This window comes from Neovison vison, chromosome 4 (assembly GCF_020171115.1).
Source record: "Neovison vison isolate M4711 chromosome 4, ASM_NN_V1, whole genome shotgun sequence".
Taxonomy (NCBI): Eukaryota; Metazoa; Chordata; class Mammalia; order Carnivora; family Mustelidae; genus Neogale; species Neogale vison.
Genome location: NC_058094.1, coordinates 60,573,082 through 60,588,111, shown reverse-complemented (window position 1 = coordinate 60,588,111; position 15,030 = coordinate 60,573,082). Strand labels below are relative to the sequence as shown.

The window sequence follows — 15,030 nt, the reverse complement described above, 5'->3', positions numbered from 1 at the left end:
GCCAAGTTATGGCAGCAGCAGTAGCCCAAGGTATAAGAAGTTTCAATGGAGGAACCAGGAGTTCTTCCAAGGCTTGTTTCCTTTGTGGAAGGGACGGTCATCTTAAGAGGGATTGTCCAGAGGATAAAGGATCTCCTAGGCCAGTCAAGCCTGCACCTGGGTTGTGCCCTCGTTGCCGTAAAGGGAATCATTGGGCTAATGAATGTAGGTCCCAGAAAGATATTCAAGGAAATCCCCTGCCACCGAATAACTGGATTCAATCCAATGACTCAAAAAACGGGAAGCAGGGCCCCGCGCCCCGGGGCCCAACACAAATTTATGGGGTGCTAACGCAAATGCCCAGGACATGGTATCCTCCCTCGGAGAAAGGCGCGCAACCTCTGGATCAGCAGGGCTCGATATCAGAGCAGCCGCCCGAATGGTCCTAACACCGGAGATGGGCATTCAAGCATTGGCCTCTGATCTAAGAGGGGGCCCCCCTCATGGTACTGTAGGTTTATTACTTGGCCGAAGCTCCACTTATCTCAAAGGTCTGATAGTTCACCCTGGGGTAATAGATTCAGATTATGAGGGAGAGATCAAGATACTGGTGTCTTCCCCAAGGGGAGTTACTGCAATTAGCCCAGGAGATTGGATAGCTCAACTTCTCATACTCCTTATCCATCATCAAGCCTTTCCCAGTAAAGAAAAAGAAAAAGGTACGGGAGGTTTGGGGTCTACGGGAGTTGACCTAACATGCCTGACCCTGGATATGACTGATAGGCCCATAATTACCCTCAAGGTGCAAGGAAGAAAACTTTTAGGGTTACTGGATACGGGCGCCGATAAGAGCATCATCAGCCAGCAAGAGTGGCCTCCGAGATGGCCCCTAACACAAGCAAAACAAACACTCAGGGGTTTAGGAATCGCTCAAAGTCCTGATCAAAACGCAGCTACCCTTGAGTGGGAGGATGACGAAGGCCATAGGGGAACTTTTCAGCCCTATGTCTGCAATATTCCTATTTCCCTCTGGGGACGAGACGTTTTGGAACAGATGAGCATCCGCCTGACAACTGAAACTATATACAGCCCCCGATCAATAGCTATGATGCAGAAAATGGGATACACACCAGGAAAAGGGTTAGGGAAACAGGAGCAAGGTAAAATAGACACCATCCCTTTCACCTCATAATATAAGGGGCAAGGCCTGGGTTTTCGGTAAGGGCCACTGAGGCAATGAAAATAACGTGGAAGACAGATACGCCCTGCTGGGTGCCTCAGTGGCCCCTTACTAACGAAAAACTATCAGCTGCTAAAGCCCTGGTACAGGAACAGTTAGAGGCGGGCCATATGAAACCTTCTACCTCACCTTGGAATACATACACCTATCTTTGTTATTAAAAAGAAATCTGGTAAATGGAGACTTTTACATGATCTTGGAGAAATTAATAAGCAAATGCAGAACATGGGACCAATACAGCTGGGATTACCCATGATAACCGCCTTACCGAGAAACTGGCCATCAACAGTGGTTGACATAAAAGATTGCTTTTTCTCTATCCCTCTGCATCCTGAGGATACAATTAAATTTTTCTTTACCCTACCTTCTATTAATCATGCAGAGCCTGACCAAAGATATGAGTGGACTGTCCTCCCTCAGGGCATGGCTAATAGCCCCACTATGTGTCAATTATATGTTTCTAAAGCCATACAGCCTATTAGAGAGACTTACCCTGATTTAATGTGTTACCATTACATGGATGACATATTGTTGTGTGGATCTGACTCTACTACAGTTTCGGAAGCCTTAGTAATGTTACAAAAAGAGCTAAATTCATGGGGGTTAATTATAGCCCCTGAAAAGATACAGGCTTCCAACATCAAAGACTATTTAGGCATGAAACTATACAATACCATAGTAAAACCTTCAAAGGCCTCCATTAGAACTGACAAATTACAAACACTCAATGATTTCCAAAAGTTATTGGGGGACATAAATTGGATCCGACCCTACCTGAAAATAACTACAGGAGAATTGCAACCATTGTTTGATATTCTGAAGGGTGATGCCTGTCTAGACTCTCCTAGGAGCCTTACTCTGGAGGCAAAACAGGCTTTGAAAATCGTGGAGGACAGACTTGCCTTGACTTCAGCAGATAGATGTGATCCTAGCCAGATAGTCCAAGCCATAGTGATTCCATCCCCTTCTTCACCTACTGGAGTGCTATGACAAGGTGGGCCCTTACAATGGCTGTACCTCCCAAATACTCTTCCTCAGATAATCAGAACATATTCAGTTGCAGTAGCCATGCTAGCTAACAAATTGATCACTGTTTGTATTTGTACTCTTGGAATCATACCTGACAATTGCATCGTGCCGTATACTAAGGAACAGATTCGCCTACTATGTGCTACCCTAGATGATTGGGCGATACTGACCACCTCTTACTCAATAGAATTTGATAATCATTATCCTTCACACCCACTTACAGAATTCACAAAGGGTGTTGAATTCATACTACTGAAAATTAGTAGATCGACACCACTAAAAGAAGCCTCTACTGTCTTTACAGATGGAAGTAAAGAGGGCACAGTAGCTTATATCATAAATGGAATCATGAACCCAGTCATAGTTCCTGCCAGGTCGGCTCAACAAGTAGAGCTACTATAGTGCTCCTAGTGCTCCAGAGATTTTCAGACACTCCCCTAAATATTATTTCTGATAGTCAACACGTGGTAAATGCAACAAAAAATATCGAAACAGCCATCCTCTCCTTAAGTGATTCACCTATTCCATGGATCTTAAGGCAACTACAAGAGGTTGTGCAACTGCGCACTGCACCATTTTTTTATAGATCACATCAGAGCCTATATGAGCCTACTGGGACCATTATCCGAGGGCAATGCTCTAGCAGAGCACAATAGCCGTTTCCAACTTATTTGCCCTACCTTAGAACAGGCGAAGCTGTTCCATAGCAAATGGCATGTGAATTCTAATACCTTAAGATATAGATTCCATATCACCAAAGAACAGGCAAGAGATATAGTAAGGACCTGTGGGAATTGTGCCACATTACTCCCTCAGCCTTCCTTGGGGGTAAATCCCAAAGGCCTTCAAGCTAATCACCTATGGCAAATGGATGTCACACATGTACCCGAATTCAGGCAACAAAAGTACATACATATATCAGTGGACACTTATTCGGGTATCATAATGGCTACTCCCCTCACGGGGGAGAATTCAAAACAAGTCATCACACACTGTCTACGATGCTTCGCAGATTGGGGTATCCCAAAACAAATAAAGACAGATAATGGACCTGCATATACATCAAAATCTATCCATCAATTCCTGAGTCAATTTGGTATAGTCCATACTACAGGTATACCTTACAATCCACAAGGTCAAGGAATAATGGAACGCGCCAATGGCACCTTCAAACGATGCTTACAAAAAATAAGAAAAGGGGGAATAGGGGATGACTACAAGTCACCCCGTGATCTTACATCTCTCACCCTTTACATTTTAAATTTTTTGTCCTTGGACCATAATGGTACATCTGCAGTGGACAGGCATGTGGCGGTTACCGAACACACTCTAGCCCAGGCAAAGTGGAAGGATATACTCACCGGCCAATGGAGAGGCCCTGACCTGGTCCTAAGATGGCACCGAGGTTCTGTTTGTCTTTTTCCACAGGATGCCCAAGTGCCTATCTGGGTCCTGGAGCGACTGATTAGAAGAATCGATCAACATGGCCCTCCCCGTCCTGATGCTCGGCCTGATAGCGATCCTGGCGACACCAGCATCCCTTCAACAGATGCACCAATGGGCAATAGTGAAAGCCTGGCCGTTCCCCATGCCACTGACGAATGAGTCCGCCATCCTCCCTCCTGTGTACCTACTTTCATTCCCATGCCCGTTTCTGTAAATCCTAACGATTTGCCTGTAATGCTCTCAAGACATAAAAGAGACTTTGGAATCACTGCAGCCATTATTGCGGCTGTAGCGGCCTCCGCAGCTGCAGCAACTGCAGCAGCTGTAGCTCTCACCACGTCTGTACAGACTGCCTCCACTCTTAATAACCTAACTACAGGGGGCGCCTGGGTGGCTCAGTGGTTTAAGCCTCTGCCTTCGGCTCAGGTCATGATCTCAGGGTCCTGGGATCGAGCCCCACGTCGGGCTCTCTGCTCAGCAGGGAGCCTGCTTCCCCCTTCTCTCTCTCTGCCTGTCTCTCTGCCTACTTGTGATCTCTCTCTATCAAATAAATAATCTATAAAAAAAAATCAATAACCTAACTACCGGAGTTGCAGAAGCCCTCGCCACACAAGAACTAATTAATGGCCACCTTCAAGCCGGTATTATGATCGTCAATCAGTGAGTAGATCTAATCCAGGAACAAGTGGACATTCTCCAGAAACTATTGACGACCGGATGCATCCAATCACTTTCTGGGCCTTGCATAACCTCTGTGGCCTATAATGACCTTTCTATCGCCGCTAATCTGTCGAAAGAGTTAAGCAGACAAGATTGACATAGCTCCATTACGGGATCTGGTATCTGTTGTAAACCAATCACTCTCGTTCGCTAAAGAGTGGGCCAGTATGGGTGCACTATTAATTGGACTACTCCTGAACTTGATCCTTATGTTCCGCTGTTTTGCATCATTAACAGTTGGCGCTAATACAAGCTTGCATGGCACTGGAAGCTGGTACATTTCCCCAAATCTGGCTGGCAGCGCTAGATCAGTAGTCAATGACGGGTAAGATTGGCTGCATGCACATAGCAACCTAAGCCAGGAGTTCTCCAACCAGGGGGAATTATCCGATGACGGGTAAGCATGTTCATGGCAGCTGACAACCTAAGACAGGCACGATCTCCTGCCTTGCATGCCTAATATAAAAGAAAAGGGGGAGATGTCAGTGCCCGAGCGGCTTGTGGCGCATGCGCGGCGGGTTGGGCTGTGTGCAGGGCCAGCGCGGAGCCAGAGCAGCCGCGGTGAAGCTTCTGGGCTCCGCTGAGACCGCCGTGCCCGCTCGTTGCCTCGGCCGCCGCTGCCTCAAGCCGTCGTCGCCGCCGGGTGAGCGGCTGCCTATTGTTCTTCTCGGTGGCGACGGTGCAAGCTGCTCCGGCTGGGCCCGCGGGGGAGCCCCAGGCGCCACACGACTTTGTCGGTGCCCGAAAGTAAACACGCCATTAAGATGGCAGCTGGATGCGAGCCAGTAGGCGGAACTGAGGATTTTGTATCTATGTGGCTGCAAGTGATTGGTTGTACAACTTTGGTATATATACACATGCGCGGGCGGTGGAGGGGGAGATCCCAACAGCTACCCAGAAATAAAGCTTGCTTCGCTGAGGTCTTCTAGTCGTTCTTGTTGGCGAGAGCGACAGGGAATTGCAACAATACAGGGAATGTCATGTAGCCTTTATGGGAATCTATATTAGTTAGCTTGGGCTCCCTATGAAATCCCACAGACTGGGTGGCTTAAACAACATACATTTATTTTCTCACAGTTCTGGAGGCTGGCAAATCAAGGTCAAGGTACTGGCTGATTTGGTTCCTGCTGAGAACTCTCTTCCTGGCTTGTAGATGGGTACCTTCTCACTGCATCTTCCCATGGCTGGAGAGAGAAAGAGGGTAGAGAGCTCTCTGGTGTCTCTTCTTACAAGGATGCTAATCCTACAGGATCAGATATTCACCATTATGACCTTATTTAACCTTACTTACCTCCTTATAGGCCCAATATCCAAGTATAGTAACATTGAGGATTAGGGTTTCAATAGATGAATTTGAGGGATGGGGTGGGTCACACAATTCAGAATCTTTCCACATAGAAGAATCTTTCCACAGTATCTTTGTCTGGTGATCAGCCAGCCATTACACCAATGATTCTAGTGGTGAGAAATCAGTACCTGGCAATATGTCACTGTGGAAAAGCTCTAATGGTTAGAAAGCACATGCCATATGAAGTCACATTTGTATCCCCAAAACTTCAGTCTTTGGCTCATGATGTGTTCTTAGGAACATCCCAAAACACTTCAAATCTCTCCTCTCATAAAACTCCTTTAACTAAAAATAAATGTAGCAGTTACAGATCTCAATCCACAAATTCAAGTTTGCAAGAAATATAATCTCCTAATTTTACCCAAGGGAGGACTTCAAAATCACATTCAAGATTTTCTCTTGACTCACACATTCCTTTACCTCAAACTACTAGGATCTCGCTCCTGAAAAGCAGTCATGAAGGAAATGATACCTTATAAACTTTTCTTTTTCTTTTTTTCTTTTTTTTTTCAAAGATTTTATTTATTTTTTTGACAGAAAGAGAGATCACAAGTAGGCAGAGAAAGAGGGGGAAGCAGGCTCCCTGCTGAGCAGAGAGCCTGATGCGGGGCTTGATCCCAGGACCCTGAGATCATGACCTGAGCTGAAGGCAGAGGCTTAACCCACTGAGCCACCCAGGCGCCCGATTTTCTGGTGGGATAAAATTTTTAAATAATTTTTGATCCACCCCTTTAGGCCAGTCCTTCTTAAATATTCTTCAGTGAAATACCAGTAAGAGAAGAGGACAGAGAGTGCAATACGTAGCTGTAAGTAGCCCCTAAAGTAAAATTTTGTTTGATGATTATGATTAAATCTTAATGAAATTATTCACCTGGGGTGCCTGGGTGGCTCAGTGGGATGAGGCCTCTGCCTTCGGCTCAGGTCATGGTCCCAGGGTCCTGGGATCAGGCCCCACATCGGGCTCTCTGCTTGGCCTGTTTCCTCCTCTCTCTCTGCCTACTTGTGATCTCTCTCTGTCAAATAAATAAATAAAATCTTAAAAAAAATTATTCACCTCATTTCATTACATACCATTGCTTTAAATATTAAAAAAAAGTTTCACTTTCCTGAATCTTTCAGTAAAATGATGCCATAGGAAAATATGTTTACTTTATGGTTTTGAATAAACTGGTGTTATACCTAAGAATAACATTTAACTCCAGGCTGGGAAGAAGCAGAGGCTTGGAAGAAAGGAAGAAAAAGCAAACCTTATGTGAGAGCCCTGAATGACAAAAAAAGTTTCAGTTTGGAAACCAGGGGTTTGTTTGCTTTGCTCATAATGTGCCTCGACCCTTATTTCCTTAGACTCTGTTCCCCTGTATTGTTTGCAAACGTGACTTACTTTCCATGGGACCATTAGAGCCTGAAGGTGCAGTTCCTTCCAACTTAACACTCTCTTCGAGTCCAAATGTCCTGCTTGTCCAGCTAATATTAACTGAGCACTTATTATGCACCTGGTTTCCTTTTAAACCCTTTACATTTGTCAAGTCTTTTAATCTTCCCCAAAAATCTATGATGAGGTTATTATTATAATGCCCAACATATAGAAGAGAAAACTGAGATACAAGTAGTCCAAGGTCACCCAGCTAGTGGATAACTGGCAGAGTTTATTACAAGCTAGGCATTCTTAATGGCTACAATATAGTGCTTTATTTAAATGACTCCACATTTTAAACTATGGCCTTAAAGCAATAACAAATGTGTAAAATTAAAACACATAAAGCCTTGATAATGTTGGATGTTTTTTCAAAGTAGACTTTTTAATATTGGATATTGAAAAGTGCATAAATCATGTTCAGAGGTAACTATCACTCACGTAGAAAAACAGAATATAACCAGAGCCCGCTGTTCCCTCCTACGCTCTTACGTTTCAAAGTCCAAAATAAGTATCCCCTTATTGTTTAAAAACTGAACTCCATAATCTATTTAAAACCCTAATTAAATTCATTTCCATAGTAATATACTCTTTCTAAAGTAGTGATCCTCAAAATGTGGTCCCCAGACAAGCAGCCGCTCTAGCATCATCTGGGAACTTGATAGACTTGCAAATTCAAGGAACTCAAGCCAGACCTACAGAACAGAAACTCTGGGAGTGGAGCCCAGCAATGATGTTTCAACCCCGGAGCGGACTGTGACGCGCGCTAGGTTGGAGAGGCATGGATGTACGTCCGCTGGGATGGTTTTGATTGGGGATCGCATGCTGTCTTACGCGAATACTAGCGTATAAAGCGTTACCCTTAAATAACGGTGACAAGTTCTAATAACCTACCTTTTTGAAGTACACCGCGGGTAAGATGCTTTTCTATTTTAACTAACCGCGTTTCCGTTCCTGTCCATACTGCATTTTATCAGGACCAGAAAGCAGGTCCCTCACGTCCTTATCTCCCCGGTAGCCCGGGCTGTACTAGTCCAGTTGACCCGCAAGGCCCGGCCCCAGCGCCCCGGCGAATTCAACATCCAGAGGCGGGAGCAGGCATCAGCCAATCAAAAGCAGCGCTCGCCCATCCTGGCAGTGTGATTGGTGGTTTCCCACCGGCGGACGCGACCCATGGGGGCACGCCCAGGGTCTTTCAGCACCAGCCAATCCTCGCTCGGCGCCTGGAGGGGCGGACCCGTTCGAGTGTTTTAACATGGCGGAAAGTACTACCGTAGAGGCGCAGAGTCCGCGGGGTTGTGCGGACGGGGAGGACGCAGACCCCCCAGAAGAGGGGATGGCAGAAACGCCGAGAGATGATCAGGAGCAGTTTGAGTGCCCGGAATTGCTCGAGTGGCAAGTGCAGGTGGGGGCCCCTGGGGAAGAAGAGGCCTCTGGCCCGGTGGCGGAGGCCGAGGCGATAGCTGCCGGTTGGATGCTCGATTTCCTCTGCCTCTCTCTTTGCCGGGCCTTCCGCGACGGTCGCTCCGAGGACTTCCGCCGGACCCGTGACAGTGCCGAAGGTGAGTGCTGGGCAGGTCGGGCGGGGGGCTGCGCTGAGGCCGGGGCGACGACGCGCCGCGGGGCGGGAACGGCGGCGGGCGGTCGAGGCCTGGTTTGCCGCGCCGTACATCTAGTCGGGTCGGTGGCGACGGGGGCTGCTGCTGCGGTGGACCGGAGAGACCGCGGCTCTGAGGAGAACGTCGGTTCGAATCTCGCACTGGCCCGTTTTCGGCTTCTCAGTTTTTCTCAGATTCTTGTTTTTTCTCTTCAGTAAAAAGGTAAGACCCCGCCCCCCCCCTTGTAGAACTGATAGAGGATTCGGTGAGTGAAAATGTATAAAATTGCCCAGTGCCCCAAGTTCTTTTTCTAATTTGGCGCTTGTATTTGGTGTTTCTTCCGACTCAGGTATTCCTGTGATAGCGTTTATGAAGCGGTCACAATGGCCTCCAAGTGACCCAAGCACCGGGGTTTTCTGTTATTTTGTGAGCTTTTCCAATCCCATTTGGCCTGCTTGCACATTATAGGCTACAGGGAAAAAATAACTTGTCAGTGAAATGTGCTCCTTAGACAACACAGCCTTGGACCGACAAAGACACAGACTCCTAGAGAAGACTAGCCTGGCTTTTTTAGTGGTAACAGAAACGTGCTCTGCTATTTAATATAAAATTAAATATTTTGTAAAACTATATTGACATATTTCATCTTCATGGTAATCCCATTGCTTAGGCAAGTAATTTTAGTTTATAAATTGGACTAATTAAGCAGCCTCCAGTATTGGTAGGTTCAAGGGAATGTTCCACACTTGTGCCTTATCTTCCAGTTCAAGAACCCTTCCTCCAGCTCTGTCGGATAACACTGAAGCCTTGGTTAGTTAACATGAATGAGAAAGTTAAGTCGTAAATTAGTGTATTACAGTGATTTATTGAAAAAGTCCACTTTGGGGAAGAGGGTACAGTTATCTACTTGTCAATGAATTTGGATTGGAAAGGTCAGTATGACTTCCAGTTTGGCTTAATTACCTTAATACAGGTATAGATGGTGTTCAGAAACAACATTCAGCCAAGTACATTTGCAGATGTAATTGCAGAGCTAATAAGCAATTTCATGAATTGGGCAGACAACATCCCACCTTGTGAGTAGGCAGGGAGCTTGGTGTTGTACAAAATGGAAGATTTTTATAGATGGAAGGTGGGGTAAGAATGTTATTAGCAAAAGAAAAGGATTGTTCTAGGATAGGTACTTTCCCTTAGGAGGAAGAGCAGGGGGTTATATGCAGATTACCTCATCTTCCTTTGGGGCTGGAGACGACCCATTTGGCAGACTCTGGCTCCAGTCACAAAATTCCTTCCCAACAGGTTAAGACTATATTTCTGGGGGACATTGAAAGTGCAATTAGATTTGGTGTTAAGCCCCAGTTTGGGCCAGCGGTTCTCTCTTAACAGTGATTACATACAAAACTATGTATGTAATACCCATATATATGGGTATTTCTATACATCTCTAGATATAGGTTAATATATATGCATGTATTTCCTCATTCTGTTAGGTAAAAGTGCCCAGAAGCAATGTAACCCTAAGTAGCAACCTATCACTCAAGTCTTGGTTTCTAATATCAGTCCTTAAGAAAGACAACCAGAGGGCACCTGGGTGGCTCAGTGGGTTAAGCCACTGCCTTCGGCTCAGGTCATGATCTCAGGGTCCTGGGATCGAGTCCGGCATCGGGCTCTCTGCTCAGCAGGGAGCCTGCTTCCCTCTCTCTCTCTCTGCCTGCCTCTCTATCTACTTGTGATTTCTGTCTGTCAAATAAATAAATAAAATCTTAAAAAAAAAAAAAAAAAAGAAAGAAAGAAAGACAATCAGAGCTCTTTGGAGACATGACCTGATTCTGGGACTGGGACAGGAAGTGTGCAAGATGAACCTGGAGCATCTTATACCAGAAAATAAGGAAATGCAAAAATCATCCAAACAAAAAAACCCCACAGCAGTGACATTACAAAGGGACAGGAACCAACTGCAAGAGCTGCCAATGGCCAGAGCAACTCGAGTAAGAAAATAGTTTGGATTCGAACCCAAAGGTCAAATAATTATCTGTGAGCCCATAATGATGGAAATGAATGATGGGAAAAATAAATAAGTGGGAGAAGAAACAAATCTCATATAGAAGAATTCAGGTAATTTATGTGGTAGCTACTGTGTTCTCAAGGAAGTGAAGTATAACACCCCATTCCTTAAATGCGGGATGTGCATAGGGACTTTATTTTGAAGACAATAGAATGGAATTGGAGGGAGGTTAATTTCACAGTAGAGAAACCTAACAAATACTACTTAACCGCTAGGCAGCAAGGTCAACAGGAACAGTGCCAGTTGGTGGTGCGTACACTTTATTTGACATGTTGAAGATAGAACTTCTTTGATCTTTCTCCCAAAACCCCTTCACTCATTCAAATTGTAAGGAAAACGTCAAACTGTAATACAAAATGCCTCAAAACTGCCACAGTCCTCAAAACCATGGGAGTCTGAGAAACTTTCATAGCCAAGCAATGCTTAAAGTGACATGATAACTGAATGTAATGTCCTGGGTGGGATCTACAGCGGAAGAAGGACATGAAGTAAAAACTGAGAAAATCTGAATAAAGCATGGACTCTAGTTAATTACGTATTCTGTACTAATATAAGATGTTACTAACAGGAAACTGGGTGGAGGGAGTATAGGACTTAATCTTCACAATACTGTAAATTAAAAACCTTTCTAAAAAATAAAGACTCCTTTTGAGGTTCTAGAACAAGACCCAAAGAATAATCTAGGCAAGGGCACAGAATCCCAGAGAAAGTAAACTATTTTCAAAGTTGCTCTGCTAATCAGTGACATATAAACTTGAATACAGTGTTATCTCTCCCCATTTTTGACCAAAAGGACTCCCTTTTATCTTTTATAGAATTTCATTTATTATAATTTTCAGTGTTATAAAAATACACAACTCTTGATGCTTTCTCAAAAATTCTTAGCACTTTCATTCTGACTCAGAATTGTTCTCACACCTCACTTAATTCAGATAATACCTTTTCGAGACTGTTATTCCTAACCTGTCTCTTTCCATGGGAAGCAGTGTAAGATAGTGGGTAAGAGCATGGGCTCCAGAATAAATTGTCTGAGTTTGATTCCTGACTCTTCTACTTTCTAGTTGTATAACCTGAATCAAGTTACTTACTTTTCGGTACCTCAATTTCTTCATCTTTAGAATGGTGACAGTAGTATCTACCTCACAGAGCTGGTGATCGGTATAAAGTAAGGTTTCTCAGCCTCAGCACTGTTGACAGGTTGCACCACATAATCCTTTGTTCTGTGTGTGCGTGAAAGTAGAGGGGGGTGAAGGTGGAGCTTCTGTACATAGTAGGATGTTTAGCATCCCCCTTACATTCATGATAATCAGAATTGTCTCAGACACTGCCAGAACTCCTCTAGGGGTCAAAAAAGACCTAGTTAAAAACCACTGGTGTAAAGTGCTTAGACTAGTACCTGGTGTTAGAAGTGCTTAAATCTGGTTCCTGTTGTAGCTAGTCACTAGATCTCCCTATGTGTCTTTCTGTTAGCAGTGTTTGGTTACAAGTGAGGAAAAAGCAGATAGCAAGGTTCAACCAGGTTTTCATTGTTTTTGCTTTATTTATTGTCTAACAGGTACAAAGAACAGAAGGGCAGTGGTGCGTAAGATAATTTGTAGTTTTTGCATAATGGACTAAAGGGAAGTGAAGGGAAGTAAAGATAGAGGTCTTTCTTCTCTAGAATAGAGTATATTCTTTTGTTTTGCTTTTGTACCATACTTTTAACCTTTGTGACATTAAAATTTTAATAACTTGCATAAATTTGGGGTTGTGTCTTCTCAAACTAAAACCTTCTTGAGGAACAGGGGCTATCTTATCAGTCCCTAACATTGGCTAGCAGTAGATGTTTACTAAATATTGAATGAATTGTTTAAATTTTATATAAGTTTTGTGCTCTCTCTCAATCCTGTTTAATTATATTGTGGCTATATTTGGTCCAGATAATCTCTAGGATAGCACAAGAGTATGCTATTTTAGAATTGAAATAAATACAAATAAATATATTTGCCTCTTACTTCCTTAGTAACTGCAGGACTGCTTTTTGATTTTTCTAGCTGATTTAATCTTTATATACAATAGCCAAGCCCTGAGTGAAGTATAATAGTGGCATCTTCAGGTTTTACTTTATAAACATTATTTCCTCAGAGAAGCTTTCCTATCTTATCCCTCCAGCTAGCTACTAAAACACACGCTAAGGTTTGTTATATTGCACCCACAGCATTATGTACTTGTCTTTTTCAGTTTTCCCCATGTTTTTACTTTAATTGCTCAATCATTTGTCTTTCATTTCTACATAGTAATAAACTCATTGAGGCCCAGGATTATGGTTTATGCACCATGATACCCACTGCCTAACACAATATCTGGGTGGGCATTCAAGTAGTTAGAAGATTAATATTTTTTTTTAAAGATTTTATTTATTTATTTGACAGACAGAGATCACAGGTAGGCAGAGAGGCAGGCAGACAGAGGAAGAGAAGCAGGCCTCCTGCTGAGCAGAGAGCAGGATGCAGAGGGACCCCAGGATCATGACCTGAGCCGAAAGCAGAGGCTTTAACCCACTGAGCCCCCAGGTACAGGGAGATTAATATTAATAAATTTGTTTCTATACATCTGCAATCTTATTTCTTTGGAGTTAGGGTTGTGGAGAAACAGAGGTTTTGAAGGAAAAATAAACTTTTAATTGCTGAGATTGTATCCTGGAAGTTTTAAACCTGTCTCAAAACCTAATTACAATAGGGAAGGGAACTATTCTCTTTATTTTGCTGGGTGATGATCTAGACTGGAGACGGAGAAGGGGGTGACCACAAGTTCCCAAGAATGAGGGACATAAGTCCATTCTTGTACTGTCTCTGCTGAGGTACAACCCCTAAGACCCCTATCAAAGGGTAAAAGGTAGCTGTATGGACTCAGTTTGCTTCCATTTTCCAGAGCTTTTCTATCTAACAGTCACCAGTGGACAAAGCAAAAACCAAGGCACACCCATGACAGCCCCTTCAAATTTCCAGAGTAAGTGTTAGAGCTGAGCGGCAGCTTTGAAACATTCCTCTTAGATGAGCTGCATTATGATTTTTTTTTTTTGGCCCTGAGGAACCACACTCAAGGTGGTTTTAGCCTGGGAATTGGAACATGGAGCACCTTATTCTGCCACCACAAACTCTTCTACCAGCCAGCATGGCAAGTCTGACCTGCTCACTGTCAGCTTCTCCGCTTGCCCAGGAGCCTCTGCTTAGCAGAGCATTATAGTAGAGTGTTAAGTTGAAAGTGCAGAGCAACCGCCAGAGGTGGCTGCCCTGAGGGAGATCATGCATCCCTGGGCCCATAGGCCTGGGGGGCTCAGTGTTGCACCTGTCGGGACTGCAGGACCAGCTTGACCAGCTTCACTGGCCTCCTGCCTCCCTCTGGTGCTATGCTGTAGCCCTCCTGGAGCTTCCGCATCAGGGTTGCCGAATGCTGGAGTTGCCTATTGGGGCAGAGACTTTATTGCACCATCCCCACAGTGAGAAAGACCAACACACTGTTTGTTGGATTCGGCTGTGAGCTCACTTCTGACCCTCACAGCCCCTGGAAAAGACTTCGGGGCCTAGGGTCTAGTATCCTGTCGCCACCGGGCCATCCCTGTCTTCGGCCAGCTTGCCCCAGTAAATGTTTTTTTTTTTTTTTTTTTTTTTAAAGTCTTTGTGAACTTAAGAGACTCACTTAACTGAAACCTTGACTGAAATAACATGAAGTATTTCCTGTAATAGGAGTTTTAAGGTATAAAATAAGCTTCCAGCTAATGATTTGACACATTTTATAGTTTTGAATCTAACTGTCCCTTTTTGTTAGTATAGAGTGCTACCTGTGGAAGTACTATTAAATATTATTATTCTGCATGTGAAAATCTATTTTATTTTGTAAGTGTTCATTGCTGTTCTTCTCATTTTTAAAAAATTGCCTGTAAACAAAAGTATACAGTTCCCAGTTTGTGATAGTTTTTGTGTGTAACCTATTATTACTCAGCCAACCACACAGAGGCGCTGCTGGGTCAAGTTTGGGTTTTTTAAAAAAATGTTTTAATGTTTTTCTTTTTCAGCTATTATTCATGGGCTGTCCAGTCTAACAGCTTATCAGTTGAGAACGATATACATATGTCAGTTTTTGACAAGAATTGCCTCCGGAAAAGCCCTTGGTAAGTATGTGTTTTTATCTTATTTTGGAAATGTTTTAATC

General features: G+C 44.0%; 1 protein-coding gene across 4 annotated transcripts in view; it reads left to right on the top strand.

Moving 5' to 3' along the window:
* The first annotated feature begins 8,415 nt into the window (after positions 1-8,415).
* Positions 8,416-15,030, top strand: part of TERF1 (telomeric repeat binding factor 1) — a 34,196-nt gene continuing 27,581 nt past the window's right edge. For all 4 annotated transcript variants that reach the window (XM_044245464.1, XM_044245463.1, XM_044245462.1 and 1 more), the window contains exons 1-2: positions 8,416-8,738; positions 14,894-14,989. In XM_044245464.1, coding sequence (XP_044101399.1) covers positions 8,432-8,738; positions 14,894-14,989 — 403 coding nt within the window. In that variant the 5' untranslated portion in view covers positions 8,416-8,431. The remainder of the gene's footprint in view (positions 8,739-14,893; positions 14,990-15,030) is intronic.